The sequence below is a fragment of the Leptonotus elevatus genome, chromosome 1 (genome assembly GCF_054856555.1).
Source record: "Leptonotus elevatus isolate MCC_2025b chromosome 1, RoL_Lele_1.0, whole genome shotgun sequence".
NCBI classification, from domain to species: Eukaryota; Metazoa; Chordata; class Actinopteri; order Syngnathiformes; family Syngnathidae; genus Leptonotus; species Leptonotus elevatus.
Genome location: NC_141239.1, coordinates 52,138,759 through 52,165,158, shown reverse-complemented (window position 1 = coordinate 52,165,158; position 26,400 = coordinate 52,138,759). Strand labels below are relative to the sequence as shown.

The window sequence follows — 26,400 nt, the reverse complement described above, 5'->3', positions numbered from 1 at the left end:
TTGCCGGGGGAAAACATTTAGATGAAAAAGCGATTTTTTACTAAGCAATTAATCGTGATTAATCAAAATTCCAAGATGTGAGTAATCTGATTAAAAAATTAAATATATATATATAGCTTAGTTCAAACGCAATCTTGTGTTTATTTTAAAATTGGTCATAATACACTTTTCCACATCTTTATTTTTTCTTTAATGATGAATGTTTTCAGCAGATTTCAGGACTTTGATCTCACCGTGTTTAGTCCTGACATTGGCACGGTCTGCACTACAGAGCTTAATCTGTCTATAATGAGATCCTCTCAAAGCAATACACATCAGCTTAACTGTACTCAACACCACTGGATTTTGTTAGGCATGTTTGGATATATTTACTGTACAGTAAATATGGTGGTAGGTCATATTGCTATCCAAATCCCAAAGCCCAAATGATCACTTCGGCATCTGTATGTATGACTAGTCTGTGAAGGCCTGCATAGGGTAGCATTTCTTATAGCAAGGATATTACTTTTAGACCAGCAGCATAAATAGTGATATCCCTAAATCCTTTAAAAGCACTGGTCATGGGTTACACATCTAGTTGCTACTAGTACAGTCTCGTCTTGTTTTATACTGTATGTGTTTTGCTGCAGACATTTTGCCTTCCTTCAGGGCTAACCAAAAGGCCCCATTTGACCTCTTGTTCTTCCTTTTTAAAGGCATGCCACTTGTGGCGTTATGGATGATAGTAAACTGCACAGACAGGAAAGATGAGGTAGAGTGTCACATAGTATATCATTCAGCAATATCCCACATCCAGACACAGTTAAGGTTATGGAATTCCAGCAATTTGTGTTTGAAATAGCATGATGGTCAAATGTCAGGGTGTCCACCTAAAATACTCATGGCACACAATGTAGTAAGTAATGCAGTCAATAGTTTTAGTTAAACCTTTCACACAACTCTGAGCCCTTTGTGCATATTCTCCCAGAGCAACAGAAAACATCCAACACTGTATTCGATGTCTATTTAAAATCTGTGTTTTGTATTATTTTTGCCCAATAATGACAGAGAGACAGGGAATGGCTGTTTTTTTATTTATATATATATATATATTTTGTTTTTGTTTTTAAGAGCTCAGTATTGTTCATTCGGTAATTTTACCGATTTGACATGTCATCATCATTGCTCTCTTTTTATTTTAAATTTTAAATTTTTTCATTTTGTGTGTGGGTGAGTATGTGCATGTCTGTTTTTTCTTTGCGTAATTACAATCCAACAAAGCGATACAAGGCATGTAGAAGAAGATCATAACCTCCTGTTACATTACTGTAGCGGACTTTCATTCAACCGGACCTATCAAATTTTGTATTTAATGATCATTTATCTTATTGAATATTTAGGGTCCCTATTGTATCTGTAGAAATTCAATTCAATTAAAGTATTAGTAAAATATATATTTTTTACTTATGATAGTTAATTTGTTATAATTAAATTAATACAAATTGTTGTATTTATAATTAACTTAATCATAACTGACCTGTTTTGTTTAGATATAAGAATAAATAATTGTGTTAACTATTTTACCAATTCTTTATTACTCAATTTAACAATTTCCCCCCCTAACTTCATCAAGATTGGTCATTTTTCACTTTAAAAGCAAAAACAAATGTGGCGCTTGAGCACGCCATCTTGTAATGGAAGAAAGAAAATGGCAACTCCAGAAAAGTGAAGCTATTCATATTGCACAGAAGGGAAATGGTGGAAAGTGGAAAGAGAGACTCAGAGCGCCGGTGGACACATGGCCTCTATTGATCTCTTAGCCATGTGACCATCCTCATGATGTGTCATGGTCTCCTGGAAGTCTCTCTTTGACTACACACAGCCGCCTGTCTCTGTGAGTGTCGTCACGGTCACCGGCCATTTCCACTTATAACATATCGTCGAAATCAAATTCACTTTTTGCCACCGCTACCTAATGACCTCATGTCCATTCGCTCCATGTTATCGTCGTGAAAATATTACATCCTGCAATACCAAATCATTGAACAACAGCATTATTGGAAAATATCTATAAAATGAAGCCGTAATGGGAATACACGCGCAAATACTTTTTAGTGTACACAAATGTGCCCTAAAAAGCAACAGGCGAGCAAATGTTTTTGGAACAATGTGCATGATAGTCAAAACCGTGTGTGTGTGCATCTGAGTGCGTGTGTATTGTTGCTTTGACAAATGTTAGCCACCAGCGAGATAACCTTGACAGCGGGTGAGAAAGCTGTTGCTAGGTAACTATAGACTGCCAGTGCACTGCTAACTCATGCAACTGTAATACTTTTAGTGCAGGTTCTTACAGGCAATCATAACCAATACTTAAAAAAAATAATTTCCACTTAATATTTTGTTTATGGAAGTATTGGGAGCTGCCTTGGTTTTTGGAGCAGCAGCAGATTCAATACAGCGCAGTACAGAGAACAAACCTACAAAGTTCAATACATCATACTTTGTTTGCAAACCCTAAGAGATTGCAGTAAATTCTGCCTCCAGGCCAGAAATGTTTACATTAGCAAACGTGGGATGAAAAGTAAAACGTAGTCACAATTGAGGACAAGTACAATAAAAAGGAAAATGACCATAAATGCATTAAAAGCAACACCACTTCATCACTCATTTAAGGTTGTGTATTGCATTTTGTTGCTAAATTATGTTAACATGGATTCCCGATGTTCTCAAAGTGCACTGCCAAAGAGCAAATGTCACTAATGGATGACAATGACAACATCGATATGTCAAGTGGTCAGAATTCATTAGCCGCATATTGGTGCCAAATACATCATATTTTTAAACAACAATTCTGTTTTAGTCCACGCAATGATCGCTTTGCATGAGCTCTTCCTGTCCCACCTTCCGCCTCTGCACTCCCTCTCTGCCCATCAGACGCTCCCGTCTCGGCTCTCTAATTTAATCAGCCAACTTCCTGTTTACCTGCTTCTAAAGTCACATTTATGGGAGCGTTTATGTGTGCGTGTGTGCGTTTTTTTTTTTGTCTGCAGCTGAGCAAATGTGGTTATCCATTATCCAAACTAATCAGAGCGGCCATCCTGTCTTGTCTGCTTTGCCAATCCCACTCATACTCACATCTTGAAAACTTGTTTTTCTTTTCTACATGAATAGTGATGCTAAGTAGAGAGGCATTCCGAATGCTTTATTTGGCCTTGAGCAAGGCATCAACCCTCTCAGCTAAAATCAAGTGTGCAACCCTGTTGGTGTGCCCCATAACAGATTTTTTTTTTGTGATCATTTCTCCCCAAAGAGAAGAGGTTATGTGGTAAGATTTGTATACTGATTAAGAGTTTTAAGGACGTCTGGACGTTTTTGACTGTGTATGCAAGTATAAAAAAGAAGGAAACATCAAAGTATGTTGAGAGCGAGAGGAGCAAGGAGGAACAGGGAAACTGGAATAAAAAATTTAGTTTTCAGGTGATGGAATCAGACTACCAAGTTTTGCTATATGTGGGAGTATGTTTGTCACACACGTTCCCTCCTCCACTCTCGTTAGAGGTTTAGAAGCAGATGTGTCAGGCTTACACCCATGCGAGAGAGAGAGTGCAGCAGAGTACGTAGTTCTGTGTGGAGCGCATTAAAGAGGTTACAATGTGTGTATTTATAGTACATGAATTCAGCTGACTGCAACTCTGACTTCCATGGGCACACTCTGAACTATAAAGATGCATGATTTGACAGTGAGTGTACACAGGATTGTACTCAGCAGTTCATATCTGTTTACACTAGTGTATTCCACATTATTATGTAGGGGTGTGAATTGCCTAGTACCTGGCGATTCGATTTGTATCACGATTCATAGGTCATGATTCGATTCGATACCGATTAATCCCGATACAAATCTATAAATTGATTATTGCGATTTAAAAAAAAAACTCTAATTCAGAAAATACTAATCAGTAAACTTGTACACTGTAAGATTTGTATGAAAATGTTTTTATTTATCTGAAAATTCAGGCTTATAACTGAGCCACTGCATTTAACAAACAGGTTGCAGTCTGTTTCATGTTTAAACGGTACTGAAATAAAATATTAAGGCTTAATGTTCCATTAATATAACATTCTTCCATGCTTAATGTGTGAATCCTAACCCTAAGTAAGACGTTTTGTTGAATATTCCCATAAAACATTTGTGTTTAAAAATCGATTCGGCCGCATATCAAATCAATTCGAGAATTGCGCGCTGTAATATCGCGATATATTGTCGAATACATTTTTTCGAACACCCCTATTATTATGTAATGTATGCAGCAGTTACTGGTAAGTTAAATATCATGTAGCTTTTCTGTGGTCATTTTGCACATGTTCTTTCTTGTTAAGACTACTAATGATCTGAATCAAAAGCTAGTTATTTTTGAGAACTGATTCACTTGTCTCTAGTATCGAAAGTATGCGTACAATATATTGTGTTTTGCAACATTACAGTACTTATAATCATATTTTAAATGTCATATGTACTAATGAATGAAACAGCGAAGCCTGTGGTAAAAATCACACACCTCATTCATTTAGCCACCCCTCTCAGTTGGTGCCACCGGTGTCTCATCATCGTTAAACTCTGGCATCCGAAGCACGGTCAAGATTACTGGAATATTCCAAGGGATGCGCCTCACCCTCCTTTTGGAGACTTGCAGACCTCTCATTCAAGTGAATGGACATGGCGAGAGGTGCGCACCACTCAAAACAAAACATTTTGCTACAAGCTTCACAATTTCCTCCAATAGTGCATATGAAATTGTGAATATGATTAAGTATTGTGTACTGTATTTTTATGACTTGGTGGTGGCCTCGCTTGCTTTAAAACAGAGAATGAGTGAATGAGTGTGAAGTTCCTGTTCCTGTTCCTCCTGATGCTGTGGCATTGTAACAGCATGGCCCTGAAAAAGTGTAATGGAAAAACAACTATACAGGGCGCAGCCTGGCTGTTTCAGGGTATAACCGGTACAATGGAAAAGTGACTTGACTTACCATACTTTGCCATTATATAAAAATAATTGTGGCCACCGCCACTATTATCCCCTCACCTCCCCCCTACTGATGGAGTTGTTGTTTTTCTATGATGTGCTGTGATGTATTTGGTCAGAGTTTTGATTGTTAATGTCCTTTCTGACATTTGTCACCAGCATTTCTCAGCATTTTTATGCAATTTCTGAGATGATTGCCAATGGGGAAATAATCGTGGACTGTGTTTATCAACTTGGCAAGCAAGAGCCAAAACAATTTATTCTGTCATGGTCTGTGTTTTGTTGTCTAGATTATATTTAGTTTTGTCCCATGTTATGTCTTTTTTTTTTGTGGTCGATGTCCGTTCTTGCTTGTTTGGCATTTTGTTTCCAAACTTTCCATCTGTCCACATCAGCATGGTGTGTCGTGACTCGTGTCCAGGTGTTCCTTGCTGTCTCGTTAATTTGTGTGTATTGTACAGTTGGTTTCTTTTAGTACGTGTTGGTTCATTGTTTGTTCTTTCTGTTCAGTAAGATGTTACATCTCCAAGTCTTGCCAAGATAAGCATTGTTTTTGTATCTTGTATCTGTTTCTTTCCCTTTTTTGATACAATTTTGAAATTACATACCCCCCCACCACCCCTTTTCCCCGCTTTCCGTTAATTTGCGTCCCAACCATGCAAAATCGTAACACATTTCTTTACAAAAGGGAATAAAAGTTCTTGAAATACCAAAGGTCTACCTCTTTGCTCGGTTGATGTTGATGTTCAAGCTATACTATGGCATTACAAGGGAAACATTTGTAAATGTGCATCGATTAACCTTTGTTAAAAAAAAAAGAAGACATTGTTAAAAGACTGTATCGTAGAGGACAATGAGCTGCTTTTGCAGAAGCATTTATGTCCTAAAAATCTATATATTACTGCTTGACAAATGGGATGTGCATAAACTATAATCCTCTGTGCTCTATTTTTTTTTATCAAGTTGCGATGATATGTGAATAAAGGATCCCAAAGCAACCAAGATTAATATCACAAAAATGCAAGTTGTTATGGAAAACTCAAATAGAGCAAAGTGATTAAGAAGATAACAAAAAACAACAACAAAAGGATGTCATGAAAAAAGATTGTAAAATATAAATAACTTGTAAATGAGTTAGTAGCCTACCCAGAGGTGGAAAAAAGACACCAATAAGAATCAATCCTACATAACGAACAAATCAATAACACAGGAAAAGCAGAGGTACAAGCTGGTAACAGCCAGAAACCAATGAGTACAACCGAGATAACAACAAATAACGAGTATACAGAATACAACGAGTGGTACTGCAAGTGATGATGACAGCGTGCAAGGCAGTAATCAGAATCTCCCTTCTGCCAATGCTGCGTTTATAAACCATGTAGATTGCAACCGGCAGTGATTGGCTCCACCTACAATTCTCACCCCAGACACGGCAAAAACATTCAAACACATAGGAACGGAACGACTACCATAACATAGTGCATGTATTATTTATAATGCAATCTTTTGACACATATCAGTATGGTCTTCTGCAAATAGCCTATTTCCCCTTTAGCAGTTGCAGACCTAATTAATCTGGAATAAAAACCTACATTCCAGTCATATTTGTAACATGAATGTTGATGTGTTTTCGTTTATGATTATAATTGCCCTGCTGTTTTTTAATGGCTGGTGCTCACTCTGGTTTGCTTTGATTTTTACACTGATGCTGTTGAAGCGCATCTAGCTGGTCTGTTTAATGTAAGCAATTAGTGCATTTACAACCACCAACCCATATGGATGGAAAGGATCTAGAGATAACTAGGGTTTTAATTAATGAGCTCGGCAGAACTGATTGGCTGCTCCTGGTGCAAGGGTTAAATATAAATGGCGGCATTTGGTCAAACAGAGTTTCTCTAGAGGATGCAGATTGTTTTCGGCTGATCTTCTGGAAATAAAAATGCCAACGCTCTCACACTATCATCACTCTTTTCTCACCACCGTTAGTGTGTTTGTGTGTGTGCGTGTGTGTGTGTGTGTGTGGGTGCATGATTGTGAATCTGTGCGATTTGAGTGCAAGCACACTTGCATGTGTAGGATGATAGAGAGGATGCTTGTTGCCTAGCAACCCCCCGTTCTGCAGTTGTGTGCGCGTGTGTACACGCACACGTGTGTGTGTGTGTGTGTGTGTGTGTGTGTGTGTGTGTGTGTGTGTGTGTGTGTGTGTGTGAGTGTGTGGAGCTGAGAATAGAGTTCAGCTGCAACATCATGAAATCTGTATTTTCCATAGCAAATTTTGTGTGTGTGTGAGTGTGTTGGGATTAATTGGCAACGGATAAAGGGTATAACTTGGCTCCCGCCCAGCTGCAGGTCACATGTGACCCTAATGAGGGCAAGTTGCTTATCAAATTAATGGTATAATAGATTAGTGTTTACCTTAGCAGGTGCATACATGCATACTTTTACGCATTGTTGTCAGCAGTGTTGAGTGAACCACTATGATCAAAGCAACAAAACATCTCAGCAGGTGTTATTAAGTGACACACCATCTGGAAAAATGCTTCTAAATTCCTTAACCCTTTAAATAAATTATCCAGTGATAGCCTACAACTATTAACCTTCAATCCTAACCTGTTAAGATATTTTAAACCAGTGTGTCCAATACGTTTCCCAACCTTTCTCGAGACAAGGCATCCATTTTACAGAAGAAAAATCGTTACCAAACCAAAATGTAACAAAGAGTATACATACAGAAATGACCTAATATAAATCTACTCACAAATTGATTTAAAGGGATCTATAAATACTATTATAATTACAGCGCAAGCTGGTGTTTTGAAAAAGGTTTGCACAATTGTGGACCTGAACACGAACAACTCCATTCATTCCCTTTAAATGTGGCACATTCACATCTTGAATGGAGACATATCTGTGCAGAAAAAAAATGTTCCTTACGTGATCGGAGCATTGTCACTGCTCTTGGTCGGTGTGGCAACAGAAAAGATATGCCAGTACGAGTACCCTCAATAAATACAGAATGAGCTGGTTATAACCACCACCAACTAAAATGTGTATCATGCATCTATCTATACCTACTCTCGATTGTTTGTAATTTGTAAATGAAATACGAGATATGAATGCATGAATCTGTCTGCTTGTGCCCTGATCGAATTCACTAAAATCATGTTAGAGCAGCTGTGTCACTACTTAGATGTGGTCCAAGAAAGTGTGCCTTTAGTTCGACTTTATGCCACCAAATTGTCATTCAATGGAACGGTGTGGGAGGAAGGACCTTTTCTTCCAGCATGGCTGCACCTGTTTGCATAAAGCATCTTCCGTTGGTTGAATGATCAGATACATTATCTTTATACACGTTTTGTTGCAGGTATTCCCCTCACTAGTATTAAGGCATTACAAAGATAAGCATCAAACAGTACATTCATCTGTCTACACTAAATTGTTTAACCATAAATTTCAACTTAAAAGCAAAATCCAAGGATGTGTTTTTTTTTAATTAGGTATAAGGTATTCTTAAGGCATTCATTTGTCAGACATGTTTTATTATGCTTTTAACATGGTAACTGCAAACAATAAGACATTATAGTCCCAGACAGTAGGCTTTCAACTTGAAATCAACAAACGCATAATGGAAATCCTTAGTTTGACCTCCTGCATATGCTGTAGTTTCTACGAAGATTTATAGTCTCATCTGGGAGGATATACCAACTTGCCACACTTTTTGATGCAGCTGCACGGTAATTACTGTCAAAGTTGAGAGTTTTGGTGGCAAAAAGCTGGAGGAAGTGCAGTGATGCAGAGAGGCAAGGAGTGCAGGTGTCCGAAAAAGTCATTTATTTTCAAAGAACAAAAAGGGCCAACAAGGAATGTGGAGTAAAAAATAAGAGAATATGAAAACTCCCACACATGAAGATACAACCTGACATTTGGACCCTGAACCCCAGAACTGTGTGGGTGACATGTTAACTGCTAGAACCACTAAAATCTTTTGTTTGTTATTTAAGTTGAACTGTATGAGGAAGTATGAGAAAGTAAAATATAGAAACACCGGGACTAACATGACACAAGTCCAAAGAATATCATAAGAAAATTGCTGGATTGTAACCATGTCTTGTGAACCTGAGCCACATATAGTCACGTCAATTTTCTTCCTGCTTGGTAGCTTGACCTGGTTTTACTTGAACTTGGATGGAAACTGATCCCCAAATCCCCGCTCTATTCCATATCTAGCTGCTCTCGCTACTTGGCAGGACACCGAGTCTCAGCCCTGTTGTTGCACATTTCATCTTTTAAAAACCATCTGGGCCCGGTTGTTCAAAACTCGGTTAAGTAGATTTAACTGATGGTTAACTTTAACGGCACTGTTATCTTGTTGTTCAAAACTCTGTTAACTTGAACCGGCTGTTAACTTGCTAACTTAACCGCTAACTTTTTAACGTTCATGGCTTAATGCTGCCTTCATGATGCAAGTTGAGCGCAAGAAAAAGAGAGTCTATCCAGGTATTGACTTTGACATTGGTGATTATTCTGATGAAGAGTTACGCACACGCTACCACTTAGCAGTAATACAATGCCAAGTCTCATGCTGAGTCAAAAGAGAAAGAATAAAAATTTGTTTTTCTAAAGACGAGTTCTAAAAATGAGGTTACCTGTGATGTTTCTTGTTTGCTTTCACATCAATAATCAAACAGATGACTAATTATTTAATTTTAATTTACAAGTTTAAAAAATAAATAATTTTATTTTAAAACAATTACAAATATTAATATTAGTTACAAATATTAGATGAAAATTACACACATATTAGATGTATGTAAATACAAAACGACAAATAATTCAAAACTATTCTATAAAAATATTACACAAAAATACAAATCAGTCAAAAATACAAATATCTTAGACAAAAAAACAAACAAAAATATGAACAAAATCAGACAAACAGGCAATATTATATGCTACAAAAATATTGGCAAAAATATTACACAAAATATTCACTGAAAATACACACAGTAGAAAAAATAAATGATAATGAATTAAAAAAGATATATATTTCACAAAAACTCCTAAATTGCTCCAACCATTGATTGAGTAACGTTCCTGCTTATTTTTTTTGCGCTGAGTGCCAGGGGTCGTTTGAATAGTATCCATTTCTTTCGTTGACCCGGAAGTAAACAAAAAGAAGAATTGTGGGATATATCGGTGCTAACCAGTGACGTAAACGGCATGATTAACAAACAGTGTGACTAAACGTGGTTAAAATAACCGAGAATTGGGCCCTGAACTTTATTGTTCTCACTACTTTGGGATAAATACTGGTAAATCTAAATCTGGTGTTTCAAGGGGTTTATGTGTGCATTAGTGACACCCAGGGGAAATGTTTTTCTAGATGGTTAATTGTGTATATACTGTTGTATGTGTATGTTTTGTCAGTGCAAAAACGCTGACTACTTGCATTTTGCTATCTGCTCGTGATGAAAGAGTGAAGTGGGCCGCTTCCAGGGAGGTATTAGCAATATTATTGTGCTTCTAGTTTGAAGTGGTGTTGAAAAATGCATTGCTTAATACTGAGAGATTATTCCAATATTTTGTTTATCTTGTTTTGCCACATGAGAGGATAATACACTGACAACAGACCACTGCGAACTACAAACACAATATTAAACACATTGTCAAATTAACCTGTTGACATTGACAGTCATTTCTTACTGTAATGTTTTAATTTTTTTACTATTGGATTCCATTAGATTCTGTCCAATCAAAGAATGTTTTTTTTTAAAGCTTCTTAATTTTAGAATGAAATAAAAGCTAAAAACATGTTTCCAAAACACGTGTTAAGATGTTAGTTTTGGGTAGGAATCTTCATTTCAGTGTTTGTGTGTGTCTTCATGAAAAAGAACGTTTTGCAATTTATTGTAGTGTGTGTACTGTGTTTATATCAGGCTCGGAACAGGATGAAATTGCGAGAGCGCTCACTCTCTGCGACTGTGTCCTTATATGATGTCTCGTACGCAGCCGCTGCCCTTATTTGATGACATGAGTCATGTGGGGCAGTCAGGTCCTTTTATGAGGGCAGACATGGAAGGAGTGTAGTGCATGGAAAAACAAATACAGTACACACAGTAGCTAGCATGCAAGGGGAGGAATAGACATCTGTCTCACAAGTGGACGACGCGAAACAGCTTTTCTGTGTGTATTACACCGTTCGTCCACTTGGCTGGATTTTTATTTTTGTCACGCTTTTCGCCCCGTGAAAAGCAACCTTTTAAACATGCAATTCAATAAACACAATTAAAAACCTAGCATCATAAGCAGTATACCAACATTTAGTACATGTTGTCATTCAGGTTGAACTGATTGGCTAACTCAGGGATCTCCAAGTTGGCTCCTCGAGAGATCTTATCCAACCTTTTTATCATGTCTCCCTCTCCCAACACATCTGAATCAAATGATCAGCCATCAGCAAGCTCTGCAGAAGCCTGATAACTATCCCAATTATATTATTCAAATAGAGTAGCTATTACGAAACAATACTGCACGTCGCACACTTGGCAGCGATAACATCATTGAGTCTTCAACAATGCTTCCATCCAGGTATTGTGATGGCAGCAACAACTAAGTCAGACAAAGAGAGAGAGAACAATAAAGGCTATCATCTTTCAACTTTGAAAAAAAGTGGAAAATAAGGGTAGCGGAGAGATGAATGAACTGTCAGAGGAGAGGAATTGGGGACGGACTGATCAGGTCCAACACATCAGGTCTGCTCTCTGCTTTCCAGAGTGCAGCACACTATTTTCCATTCTCACTGCCAGGGAGAGAGAGAGAGAGAGATAACAAGAGCAGCAACTTGGAGAAAATGGATGAAGTAACAGGCTGTAAGTCTGAAAAGAGACGAGAGCATGTGTTAAATTATTGGAATGGGTGTGTGCCCATTGAACAAATCCAAAAGAACAAAATTGGTGCTGTCTTAAAGGGGAAGTCAAGTTGAAAATTCTCTTCACAATAATATGTTCTATGCGGTCACAATTGTTAAAGACAGTATTCCGATTAATATTACATTTGTGGAATACGAATTAAACAGCAAAATTCACCTGTTCTTATCCATCTTAGGCAGGGGGGCATTTTGCCACTTGCTGTCGGCTGAAATTGGGATCACAGTTTAACAGGTCTTAAGTAACGACCAATCACAGCTCAGCTAGCTACAACAGATATTTTCACTTGTGGAGGCAGCACTTCATTAACCTGACAAAAGACAGGTTGATAATTGGGATTCACTCAAGGGAGTTCTCCACGATATCAATCTGTGACTGCTCCACGGTGATTTGCTCGGGAAAGGCGGGGCATTCTGTACAAAACTTCGAGCTGATTGGACGATGCGGCATGTTGTGCATGTCTACCTAACTTTTGTGAGGTAGACAACTCTTGCTCTTCAACATTAACAAGGAAATGTTGAGTAATTCTGCCAGAACAGAATTAATTGCAGCGTCCATTCGTCCATGTTAGATTAGTTTGTTTCCTACGGTGACGGGGCTTCCTGGTTTTATCAGAGCTGCATATCCCACCCCCAAATACAACGTTGCTCTGTGATTGGTGTTCGGATCGGTGAAAATCAACAGGCTCGGTACGAGATGTATTCTTTGGAGTTTGTGAACTCACAAATACCGCGAGAATTCAGCTTGCAGAGGAAGGTTAGCACTTCATCACACATCAGGTGTCAAATTACACTTGTTAGTTAGTGTGCAACAAAAACAAACACTACTTGCTCCCATGACGAAAACTTAACATCTGCCCGTTATCAGAAGCTAATACTGTACTGTTAGCTAATGCTAATCTCTGCTAACACTGCAGTTTGGCTTAACTTTTGTCTTTTAATGATAGAGCTCCTCATCAGTACAAAGTTGCATGGAAATTGGATGAATCTGGCAAAATTCAGCTCACTCGCAGACACACATATTCAAATATCGGCAGCAAACTAAGATTTACTTGGTTGGTTAATACTTGGTTTGGCAGGCACACCAAACGAGTAGAGACTCAACAATTTTATACAGTTCAAACAATTTAAAGTCAAGGGACTTGCTTGTGAAAGTAGGTTTTAGTGATAAAAATTCCCAAAAATGTTTTCATGGTTTGCTGATGACGTGTAGTGCTCATGATGCCATTAGAGCCCACAGAGCAATTGATGCAGTTTAGCTGGATTAAATGCATCCCTGCTAGCTGAGGCAGACTGCAATAAAATATGCATAATGTTCCAGTGTGTCTGTCTCAACTAGCTTGGCTGAAACATGTGTAAAAGTTGGTCTGTGTTATTGCTGTTGAAAGTCTTGCATGTGGTAGGATATGAAATCCTGTTTAACTCATTTGCTCCCCAAAACGTATTACTACGTTCAATTTAAAATATCACCATGCTCCCAAAGACGTATTTATACGTAAAAATAAAAAAAAATAAAAATAAATAAATAAAAATAAAAATACAGAAAGCTTTGATGCAGCGTCTGAACTGCAGAGAATGCTTGAAGCAATGGTAGTTATTAAAACAACCAGCAGGTGGCAGCAGAGTATAAGAGATCAACCAGGGCCATGGAGCAAAAAAGCTCTTTCCCCCACTGTTTTAAACAGATTTGCGAATAATTATAAAACTTAGCTATATTTTAATGCTAATTGCTGCAAAATGGAAACAGATACAAATATACTGAATATACAAATATTCTAATCTTTCTTTTGGTAGGTTCCATGTTTTTATAGCAATAGAACACAATATTCTGTGGACCTTGCAAAATCAGTCAAAATCCAGGAACAGCCAGGAACGAAGGGTTTGCTTCAGTGAAAATGGCTGGGAGTGAATGAGTTAATATATAACTTTTAGTTAGTACATGTGTTTTTGTAAAGTTGCTGCCATTGTGTGGATGTTGTCAGTAATAGCCCCCAAATAAATAAATAAAACATGATACGGCTAAAGGCGCATGCAGTTCATCATCTGCTTGACTTATGTTATGTGCAGGCAACGTGGGTTGGGGTTCACTTCTGACAGAGGTTGGTCGACTTGATGCAACACAGACAGGAAGCCGTTCTCATAAATGAAATTAATTAATTCAATGATTCACTGTGCCAGCTTCCTTCCACATTCCAAAAACATACAAGTTCTGTTAATTGAAGACTCTAAATTATCCATTGGTGTGAATGTGACTGTGAATGGTTATTTGTCCATATGCCTCTTGTGATTGGCTGGCGACCAGGCAATCAGCTGGGATAGACTCCAGCTGACTTTTTGAAGCCACCTTAGTATCAGTGCATATCAGATGAATATTCAAAACCCCACATTGGACACTGATACTGGTTTTAAGTGCTTTTGCTGTGTGTGCGTTTGTGTGCGTTTGTGTGTGTGTGTGTGTGTGTGTGTGTGTGTGTGTGTGTGTGTGTGTGTGTGTGTGTGTGTATCTGTAAATGTCTGTATTAAGCATCCAGAAATAGCCAGTTAGGAAATCTATGTTCCTCTTCCAGTGGTGCAAGGAGCTGTCTCCTCTACAATAGAGTGCCTGTACGGCTTCCTGCGCTCTGCAGTGCGTGTGTGTATGTATGTGTGAGCAAAATTAATAAAATCCACAAGATAAAGGGGATGTGCAGATTCGTTAACAGTAATAATGCATCACCATCTGCTTACTAAGTTCAGTATTATTTAAAAAGTAGGGTGAAATTGACTTGAACTAAAAGCATATAAAAAAGGTCAGTTTTTAGATAATCACCAGTGACCGTGTTTCTGTTCCTGAAAGTGTTTAATATAGACTGGTTGTTTTGTCTGACTTTGCCTTGGTAGTGTCTCACACAGTCTTAATGATGTTTTGAGCCTGAGAGCTCGTACCCGAGGAAATGGCAGAGACTGATGATTCATAAAGCTAATGAAAACTGGCCTAGTTCTGACTTTGTCTGAGCCCTAGGGAAGTGCACGTGATGTTTAGCAAACAACAATAAAAGTGACAAATTACAGTACATAGGCTGTGATGACTTTCTAACTTGGATTTAAATATACGTATATAAGACCACCAACAATTAATGTGTTTTATGTTGCAAAGAGTAATTGATTTCCCCTTTGTTTTCCAGAGTTGCTCGGATCTGCAAAGAAAGTGAATGTCAACTTCCAGGACACAGATGGGTGAGTTCCATCATTTTCCTCCCTCCATACTGTATGTGTACTTTCCCCCCTCATCCTTACTCTCTATGCCATTTGTGCTTGTTAGGAGTCATCCAGACATCACCTCCTCCCCCATATTTCCTCTGGTTCCATTCATATAAAAGCTTTATTGTCCTAGTTAGTTTTGCCTCTCTAGTAGAAAAGGCTGCAGGATAAGCCCAAATCCCACTCAGCTCGAGTTCAAACTAGCGTTTTTATGTTATTTGTGCATTAAAGTAAGAACTAATACTATGCTATTATGATTTTAGTGGTTGTGTACGTCTGTCTTTATATTTCCATTTGAGAGGTTGCATGCGAGCAGGATGTGACTACATGAGGATGTAACAATAGCAGTCATTTTGGCATTCAGTCATTTCATTGCCAACAAACCCAAGATTTTTACCCGGGATAGGAACCATCGCAGGCGGCATACATTTTTGAAAATAATCTCCTGGAGGTATTTGGGTGGCCGTATCTCCCGAACCTACCGGGGACATAACGAGAACTTTCAAACGGTGTTAGTGTCAGCGCTCCATTATATTGCGTTCCAGAGATAGAGGACTAACAAACCTAAGATTTTTACCCAGGATAGGAACCATCGCAGGTGGGGAAGATTTTGCTATTCAGGTTACACCCAACATCTACCCCAACACTCAAGGAAATATACTCTGACAGTGTAACTTTTTATCCTAACAGTGTTAAAATAACACTGCTTACTGCATATTTGATTGAACACTGGAAATTTAACACTGACCGATTTGCCGTGTACGGGCTTAAGGTTAGGGTTACCAAATTAAGCTAGCTCAAATACCTAGGACGTGCCCAAAAGACGTAACTTCCACTTCGCAGATGAGTAATTTCCACTGTTTGAATTGGTTTGCCCCACCTCAGAAATGTCCTTGGCGACTGTGTCCAGAGTCACTTGCTGGTAGTTATGAGTCAGATTCCTAGACTAAGTCCACAACGCAGGTGACGCCGGTTTGATTCCTGGACCGAGTGACTCTTTCCTGCTGGTCATTCTCTCTCTCTGTCCCCCTTCCTATCCAAAAACTTCAGATGTCCTGTCAATTAAAACAAAACCAAAAAAATGGAGGTAAATCACTATGTTTGCCTAAATGCTGCTCCTCAACTGATTTCAACATAGTTCCTAAACACCAAGATGGCACCAGTGTGATACTATTTGTTGTTTTGCCCTGAGTACAAAAACAGTGATACAATTGGTTATTTCCCCCCCCCCCCCCCCCCCCCAGCGGATAAAGGAGAACATGTGAAAAAGAAAAGAAAAAAACTGTGAATATGTGAAATTGCAATTGCCAAACCCATGTGCACCTGGGACTGGTATCCAACCAGTTGCAACTCAACCATTCACACAATTTAGAGTCCTCAATTAATCTACCATGCATGTCTTTGCATTGTGAAAAGAAGCCAAAGTACCTGTAGAAAAGCCACGCCTGAGCTGAGATTCGAACCCAGAACCTTTTGAAGGTGAAGCAGGCATGCTAACCACCAGAATGCCATGTTTTTCTCCATTGTTATACAGCAGAGCAAATTTTGTTTGTGTTTTCGAGGTAATAATGTTTTTTAAACTTTGTTTTAAAAGTACCGTTTACCATTTTCTCACCTTCATCCATTCCAAACTAAACCTTGTAGTAAGTAAACAATGAACTTAGTTTTGTTTTGCTTTGTCACATATACAAAAATAGTTGGCAAAGGTGCTTATGTGTGCATGTGGAGCATAGCATCCTGTCTTATCCTTGAGAAAAATAAACAACTAGACATAAATAGGTAGTGTATACTGAGGAGAAAAAGAGAGACAAATAAAGACAGCTGGTGAGAAGAGCAAAAAAAAAAAACACATCTAAAACTGAGTGGCTAATTACTTGCCTCTGCCTACAAACGTTTCTTCACAAAACAAGTATGTTTCATGTGGCCATCCATTTTGGTTGATTGCTTAGTAAGAATGAACGAGAGACACCTTACTAATCAACAAATGTATTCTGTTAATGGGAGCTCAGGTGTGCCTAGTAGAGGCTTGGCTCCATTGGCTCCCATGTAACTTGAACAGTGACGTTAATCTGCTTTAGAATTTCCTTTTTATCGAGTGATGGTGTATTGAGGCAATTGGTGGATGTGTTGGGAAAGAAATTACATTGACTGGCTGTACATGACTTTAGAAAAAAATGATGACCAACAGCTCTCGGCTAGGATGTAGCCTTTGGGTACACTTCAACTGTATTAAATGTATAAATCATGACAGACTGTGAGACAGGCGCAAAAGGTTTACGAGCAACACTACATTTGCACTCTTCAAGTATGTTCAGAGTGCTTTATTTAAATATGTTTTAAATCAGACTGTATTCTAATGTGGATTTATTTGTGATTACGTCAAATGGATAAAATGGTAAATCTTGCAATTTTGTTTTACTTTTACAATAAGAGAAGTACTGGACTATAGTAAAATTGCAGCGTTAGTATTCATCATGACAAATAACCAGGAAGAAGCAGTGATATTTCTCCATAATCTGTAAAACATTGAAGACTGAATGACAGAAGAACCATAGTAAAATCAAGGATCCAAAAGTCTGTAGTAGAATATATGAGAATATTTTAACACATTTGAATGACTAAGAATAATAGGGTTACTGGAAAGAGTGATCATAGAATGAGAAACGGTAGAGAGAAACAGCTTTAGGCCCAAGAAGCAAGCGAACGAGAGTGAATGCTGGATGGAGATGGAGAAAGGAGGAAGGGTATAAATATTGCACGACGCATTTTACTACTTGGCAAAGGGAAGAGCTCCCTTCCCCTTCCCCCATACATACAATTGCTGATACTAAAAGGAGGTACAAACACACACACACACAGACACAAACAGCGCGTTGTTCAGCCTAGTAAAGCATTGTGTAATGTATCCCTGCTTAACCCTGTAGGAGAAACTGAGGGTAGGATTAGATTTATGGCACGTGCTTTTTACTCACTGTTCAGTGGACCGTCACACCTGCAGCGCTCGAATGAAGGGCGACTGGAAGGTCAAAGGATGCCGATGCCCTGCTTTGATATTCGTTGGAATTTTCACAGCCAAATGGAGAGTATTCATGCATACAACACAATTAGCACCAACTGAACAATCCCCTGCATGTCAGCAATATTTGATTTGGTCTCATCAGTGGGAATCCTAATCTAGTAATGGGCTGACCATGGCCATTATTTTCATGTCAGTGTCAGTGACAATCAGTTCTGTGATGAACGCATTAGCTCTTAATTCAAAACATTGTATCGAGATCGAGACCTCAACATATGACATGAGACCTTTGTTTAGGCAGCGCTGAAGTTGGGTCACAAAAAAAAAGCTCTTTCAATGAACTTGAAAAAATAAGGGGAAAAAAGTATATTTGTATCTGTTACCGTTTTGCCTTTAAGCATTTAAGCATTAGAATATAGCTAATTTCATCATTACTCACAAATCTGTTTTAAACAGTGGGGGAAACAGCTCGTATACTCTGCTGCCACCTGCTGGCCGTTTTTGTAATAACTACCATTGTTTTAAGCCACCTCTTTATGTCATGTCAGAAGCTTCATCAAAGTCTTCTGTATCCTCTAGTACATGTACACTGTAAGATTTGTATGAAAATGTATTCATTTATCAAAAAATTCAGGCTTTTAACTGAGCCACTGCATTTAACAAACAGGTTGCAGTCTGTTTTCATGTCTGAACAGCACTGAAATAAAATATTAATGCTTAATGTTCCATTCATATAACATTCCATGCTTAATGTGTGAATCCTAACCCTAAGTAAGACGTTTGGTTGAATATTCCCATAAAAAATGATGTTTAAAAATCGATTCGGCGGCATATCGAATTTATTAGAGAATTGCGCACTAAATTTTTTTTATAATAATTAAAATAAAAAGAGAATCGCGCACTGTAATATCGCGATATATTGCAGAATCGATTTTTCTAACACCCCTACTGTTATCCATGATTCATCCATTCCTAAGTTTGAGTTTTACACAAAAAAAGTAAACTAATTTTGCACATTATTTTTATTTACACACATTTCTGAACAGAAAATGTAGTGGTTTTAGTGTTGTTGTTTTATGTGAATTTCATATCTGTGAGACCACATTTTTTGTCTTTCCTTTTTGACATTTCCATATCCTTTCTATGATATTCTGTATTTGCTAACACAACACCCCCTGCTTTTGTTCTATTTCCGAGCTCTTCTTTATGTGTTTCAGTCTAATCCTCTGCTCCTAATGTATTTGCCATGCTAAGCTATGCCCTTACAGAATTTGTATGTCCTATGCACGTGCGTCTCCTTGTGTACAAACGATATATGCTCATGGGTGCATTGCTTGTTGCAGCAATGTTGGGGTAAAAATGGCCAACAGTAAAGTCAGTGCTTGTCTCTGTCAGACTAATGGAGGTTCTATGAGTCACAGTACGGGTTCATTCACACATTTGACACAGTGTCTGCATACCTGTGTCCTCTGTAGGTTTTCCCCTCTGCATCATGCAGCCCTCAATGGGAATATGGAGCTTATCACTCTGTTGCTGGAGTCACAGGCAGCTGTTGACATCAGAGACCAGAAAGGTAAGATGAAAGCATTCGTAGAAATAAATTCAAATACATATTTTTCACTGTGTGTGTCAATGCTTCCTGTATTTTTTGTTGTTGTTGCCCAATGTGCACAGGCATGCGGCCACTGCACTACGCAGCGTGGCAGGGGAAGGCGGAGCCTATGAAGATGCTCCTAAAATCTGGTTCGTCTGTCAATGTCCAATCAGATGAAGGACAGATTCCTCTCCACCTGTCAGCGCAGCACGGCCATTATGATGTGGTGAGGGACATCATCTGGTAAAGAAAGTGGTATAAACAAGGTCATGTTTTAAGTGTACAGGCATTTAAAGAGCACATTTGCTGCATTCATGAAATTAAAAGAAACAATACTACTTGCTTTGTGAAAAAAATAATAATAATTCAGATTTTTAAAATGTTGCCGTCATCCCATGAAACTATTTTGATATAGTGCGAGTAATTGCATCTGTGGCGCTTGTCACATGACGCTCAAACGCGTTTTCTCATTCAACCAACATTTTGAAAGAGGTTTGTGAACCAGGAGGGGTTTTATTGCGCAACATCAACTTCCTAGAAATAATGAATTCTCAGCCCAGATTTAAATATTAATATCATAAAAATGGCACCATTCATAAAAGTAACTGTGTTACTGTGTATTTTCCTACAGCCTCAGGACTTCCTGTCAGCTATTGAATAACAGTGACTTCCTGCAGGCTGCATGTGGTCATCATTTACATTTTCTTTTCTTTTCTTTTTCATGCATTTTGTACTGAAAACATTAATATGCATAAGGGAAACATACTATTACGAAACAAACATTCCTCCAAAGTAAATGGAAGAAGAATGAGAAGGGGGGAACTCATATTCTGAGAATACACATACATGTAATATTATCACCTTCATCTTTGTTTACTTGTATTATTATTTTTTGTGGTTATTGTTTTGTTTCTGTTTGTTGTTGTTTTTGGTTGTGGTATTCTTAAAAGGCAGCTTTTTATTTCATGTTTTATTCTCTTCATCTACAGCTCAACATACTGAGTTGAAGTGATATATTTACTTTCCACAAAATGCTGCGTCCTTCTTCACATCTTATCTTTTAGATGGTACCCCCTAATCGATGTAAAGCTTACAATATTTTATTTGAACTAACCCTGATATGTTTGTATGTCTGAAAAGTTTGTATGGTCAATAGTAGCGGAGTGCCAGCATACTAAAATATAACTTGAAAATCCGTGTAATAGAAGGAGCAGGAATGATGAACAGTGATATAGCGGGGGAACACTCCAATATTCATGCTTATCATACAACATCACTAAGCAAGATATTTTGCAAAGACATGAGTGTTGCTCTGCAATCACTCATGCCTTTGTCAACCTTCATTTGCACATTATTCATGTACTGTAAATATGGATCGTTTCCAGTCTGAAATGCTGCTGCAGCACCAGTCCAACCCGTGCATTGTGGATAATGCAGGCAAAACCCCTCTGGACCTAGCCTGTGAGTTCGGCAGAGTTGGGGTATGGAACTTTGTTTTTTTTTAGGAGATACTTATAAATATGGGAATATAATCGGAAATAATCAAGAAACTTGCATGCGTGTTTGTCTGTGTTTGTTGTGTGTCTGTGTGTGTGTGTGTTAATGTGTGTATGCAGGTTGTCCAATTATTGCTGTCAAGTAACATGTGTGTTGCTCTGCTGGAACCCAAGAAAGGAGATACCACAGATCCCAATGGGACATCTCCTCTACACTTGGCTGCCAAGAATGGACACATTGACATAATTAGGTACAACACGGACACGCACGCACACATGCGCATACACAAATATGATATTGTTGGTGCTGATACTCACCTCCAGGCATTTTCTGCATGACACTTTCACTTGATCTGTAAATGTTACACTGTTATTGTATAGTACACTTGTTAACCGATTTTAAGGTACTACCGTACATCTTAGATTATATGGTTGGTGCTCGTGTTAATTTTATCAGCCATTTTTAAATGCAGTCTCAGTTTTAGTCCGGTTTCAATCACGCTTGTTAGTTTTTAACATAGTTAGTCAACCTCATCTGTTTTTATTGAGTCCATTTTTAGTCGACTATAAATCTAGCATTTTAGTCTTTATTTTAGTCCAAAGAAACATCATTTTATTTGTCTAGTTTTAGTCAACAAAAAGTGTCAACGTTTTAGTCTAGTTTTAGTCGGGACAATCATTTTACCTTTACATTTCAATTTTATCAGCAGATTTGTCTTGTTTTTGTTATGAACTAAAATGTCTATAGATTTTAGTCCCGTTTTTATTAAGTGAAGTACATTTTTATCTAGTCTTCATTAACCACCAAAAAGGCATATACATATTTATTGTTGTTTATTAATGAGGGTTTTAGTCCAGTCCAGTCTAGTTTTAGTCTGGTGAAAAATGTGTGTTGACGAAATTCTTTTTGTTAAATTTTCGTTGACGAAATTAACCCTAGTAGGTAGACTTTTGATGAGATTTTGATTTAGAGTTCTAGTCGCCTTTTCATATATGAAATGATATAAAAGATAATTTTACAGTTACAGCAGTATATAGCATAAAATTGTGATTGTTTGGACCAATTGCTCTGTGTGAAGGTCAGTTTAGCTTTTTTAACCCTAACCCTAAACCTAACCTTGACTTTTAGCTTCACCACCTAGCACATTTTTAATAATTATAGTGTATGTAAAACAAATTTAGAATTGCTTCCCATGTCTTCTATCCTACTTTGATGGATTGCTTTTAAATAAATTAAAGGCGAAGCACGGTAAAGTGACCCTTTCTTGCGTTTTTTTTTTTTGTATGTGGCCCTTGGACACCCCTGATTCAGCGTTCACAATTAGCCTAACATGCATGTTTTCCACAAGTCAGGTCCAAAGCCAAGATTTTAACCCAGATCCTCTTGTCTGTGAGGCAGCCCTGCTAGCCAATATACTGTAAAACCGTGCTGCCACAAGTCATATTTGATGGAACCGAGGTCGTCAATGTGACACGGATAAATGATGCTCATTATGGACGGCCAGCAGTCTTCAACAGACACACAAACATCAGAGGACAATTAAATGAGTTTTGTGACAGCTTCATTTCCAGCCTTGGTTTGTCTTGCTCCAGTCACACTAACACCAATCTTCAAATAGAAATATACTCAAGTTATTTCCAAGAAGGACCCACAATAAAGTCAATCAAGAAATTATGAGGTGAGAAAAAACTCATCCAGGGTTTGAGATTAACAGACAAGACTGCTATGTTGGGAACACCAGCATGGCTCATGCAAAATGCATGAAAGAACAATATTTCGATTATATGACCGAAGTGTAACAGCACTTTTATTATTGGAGTGTGCATCAAATATGCACGCTGCCTTGTTTGTCAGAATAATGATAGGAGGCTACAGCATCTCATCAACAAAATAGCTCAATGAATGAATTGTAGCTAATTCAATCTGTTTATTTTACTGATACTTTGAGTAATTGTCAATCTAATTTCATCTCTGGTTTGCTATGTTATGTATGCTGATGGTTAGAAGAGTGGTTTTAGCTTGAGAGGGAGGTTTCTTTTCTGCTGTGCTGTTATCTTGCCAAGAATGCCAAAACGTTGAGCAGCAAGCGCAGCAATCTGCCCTCCTTTTTATCCTTTTGCATTTTCATTTGGACAAACCTAAGAAAATATGATAGGGTGTGAACTTGAACTGATTGCATTCTTTGGTTTGGCTCTTTTCATGTGCGCTAGCTATTCGCACTAAACTTGCTCTGTGTGTTCATCAGTCTGCAGCTGTGATGCCTCTCAGGTTCTTCGCACCCTCTCTAATCCTCATCTCCACATGTTTTTCCTCACTCTTCCCACTCTTGTTGGCTCCGTCTCCGCTCCGTGGGCAGACTGTTGATCCAGTCGGGAATTGACATCAACCGACAGACCAAAGCGGGTACTGCCCTGCACGAGGCGGCCCTCTGTGGCAAGACCGAGGCAGTGAGACTCCTGCTGGAAGTAAGTGGGACCTTATTGAACTCTTTACTGATGTCCGAGCTGGAGTGCTTAGGGTCTCTGATGACCTTTGATTTGTCGCCATTCAGTTGCAGGCCACACATTCAGTTATCCGAACATGCATATTTTGGGAATGTGGGAGGAAATACCTGAAAAAACCATACAACCCTAAAGAGAACATAAAGTCCACACAGGAAATCTGCTGTTTTGAACCCCGGACCTCAGAACTGCAATGCCACAATGCTGCCAAACCAAAGCATATTCCGTCCATTAAGAAATAGGAACCTTCATTCCTGCTTGTGAAACTGTTAACAATTCGTAATATGCTGTGTTTGTCATCTAAATGGAAAGATGTGTTCAACAGTTAGATGAATGTATAGTTTCTATACATCCTGTCCTATATAGTTTCTACAAAACAACAATGAAAAAAGTACAATTGTGAATATTGCACTGCAGCCTATTGAGTGGGATTGCAGTTACCTTATTTAGCAATATGATCGGTGTAAAATATGTAGTAGACAGGCTACATACACCACTCATTGCAGTTTGGTTCGACACGACTTAAAAGAACGACTACCATAATAAAAACAATTTTGAGGTTATTTGCTCTGTAATGTTTTCCATTTACAGAATTGTCAACTACTGTATAGCATTATAAATTATCCTTAAATACTCAAATAAACAACAACAACCTCTTATTGATAAAAGGAACACATATTGGCAATATAAACCTATATTTCCTGTGTGTGCAAATTATTTGAGAATATAGATCATTTCATTTATTATTATGGGAAGTCTGGGATTATGTATTTATTGGACTAAATAATTTCCAATATTTATATTTAAAAAAACATCTTCCTATTGATACAAATGTTAATCAAAGGCCGTGAGCTCCCACCAAAAAGTCAAAACGTTTAACTTATATGTACCACACCACACACTATATGAAGCACCTTTAAATGTAACATTTGTCTATTTCTACCAAGAATTTCTATCCCACTTTGGTGAAACCATTTGTTTATCTGTCTTGGCTGTTGCATCGATATGTTAACTTGTAATGTTATGTAACCTTGTAATGTTTCTAAAGAAAGCATTAAAAACTCAGATGAAATCTGATCACGAGAAAAATGCTAGTTTGGACCAACCACAATCTGGCCAATTTGCAGCCAATCATATATATAGCGTGATGTAATCAACAGGCGCAGGGCCCCGTAGCCGACCTGATTACCTGAGCAGAACTGGTACCTACCGGTTTGGCCACTGTGGGCACGTAATTCATAAATCATGAAATACTCTGCTAAAATGTGTTGATTTGAACTGTTCATTTTGCCGTTTATATATTATATTGTTTAATACAGCATATTAAAAATGTGTCCCACAGCGTTTCACTCACTCTAAAAAGACGACCCTCCCATGTCTAGGCATTCCTTGGCTCATTCGCCAGCAGTTCTTACTTTTCAAGAACATTGTGGCTGTTGGTTTTCTCACGCTCAACAGCAAATATTTGAAAGCAAAACAGCAGTTCGCATCACTTCTGCTGTGCATTGCAATGAAATGTGTTATTTGAAACTGCCCCGTGAATATTTTTTATTTTGAAAAGTCCACAGTGCTTCATTGTACAAATGTGTTGAAAATTCCAGGTACTTTTCTATGATGGTCTAGCCGTGTTAACGAGGGCACTTTTGGACTTTTCTCATGCTCATGAAAGGCTTTGTAAAATCTTGTCATCACCACGTGATAAAACTGAGGTCCAACAAAAGCAATGGGATGCAAAGCACAAGCTTCATCGAGGGAGAGAAACTATGAGAGATTATGCAAATGGTGTATTTATGCTTGTGACATTAAAATGCCACCTTATGGAAAAGAGCTGCATGAAAACTAACTTGCATTTACATCCCTTGAGGTGAGATGTTATGATTCTTTGTCCCGGGGCAACTTGAGGCTGTACTCGTCTTTATTCATCTTCATCGGGTGTTATGTGAACGTGGTATTGCTCTTTGGCCTTTGTCTTGTTAAGTCCTCATAGTTAAAGACCACAGCCCGCTGAGTTTAATTATGACAGGGCGCTTAATGGTTTTGAAATAACTGCTCGTGTTTTTCTCCCGTGGAAACATAATTAACTGCGAGCGATGCAGTTAAATGGATAATGTGTTTCAAATTTCACTTAGTGGCAATTGTTTTCTCTTTGTCTTCTCACACTTTCTGTGTGCAGAGTGGTATCAACGCCACGGTGCGAAACACCTTCAGCCAGACTGCGCTGGACATCGTCTATCAGTTCACCGCAACACAAGCAAGCAGAGAGATCAAGCAACTTCTCCGGGGTACACGAATCATGGATGGATGGATGGATGGATGGATGGATGGATGGATGGATGGATGGATGGATGGATGGATGGATGGATGGATGGATGGATCTTTTAATTTTAGCTTCTCGGGAATCTTACGGCTTTTGATTTAGTCCGGCAGTTTTTCCCATAGGAATAAATTCAAGTTGAAATAAAATGTGCCGAAAGGTCATCGCTGAACTGTGGTCTCGAAGAATATAATAAGAATCTATAATTAATTTAGATACCGATGTTACACAGGATTTGCTGATATTTTGTGTGATGTTATGCTGACGCTTGTATGACATCAGAAATGACACCTATTTGTGTGGCTTAAAT

At 38.2% G+C, this 26,400-nt stretch overlaps 1 protein-coding gene across 8 annotated transcripts in view; it reads left to right on the top strand.

Annotated features, from left to right (window-relative positions):
- The window catches only part of caskin1 (CASK interacting protein 1), a 93,910-nt gene that overhangs the window by 27,405 nt on the left and 40,105 nt on the right, over window positions 1-26,400 (top strand). For all 8 annotated transcript variants that reach the window (XM_086068976.1, XM_086069034.1, XM_086069025.1 and 5 more), the window contains exons 2-8: window positions 15,093-15,144; window positions 19,660-19,757; window positions 19,859-20,004; window positions 21,164-21,259; window positions 21,395-21,525; window positions 23,632-23,740; window positions 25,950-26,058. In XM_086068976.1, coding sequence (XP_085925102.1) covers window positions 15,093-15,144; window positions 19,660-19,757; window positions 19,859-20,004; window positions 21,164-21,259; window positions 21,395-21,525; window positions 23,632-23,740; window positions 25,950-26,058 — 741 coding nt within the window. The remainder of the gene's footprint in view (window positions 1-15,092; window positions 15,145-19,659; window positions 19,758-19,858; window positions 20,005-21,163; window positions 21,260-21,394; window positions 21,526-23,631; window positions 23,741-25,949; window positions 26,059-26,400) is intronic.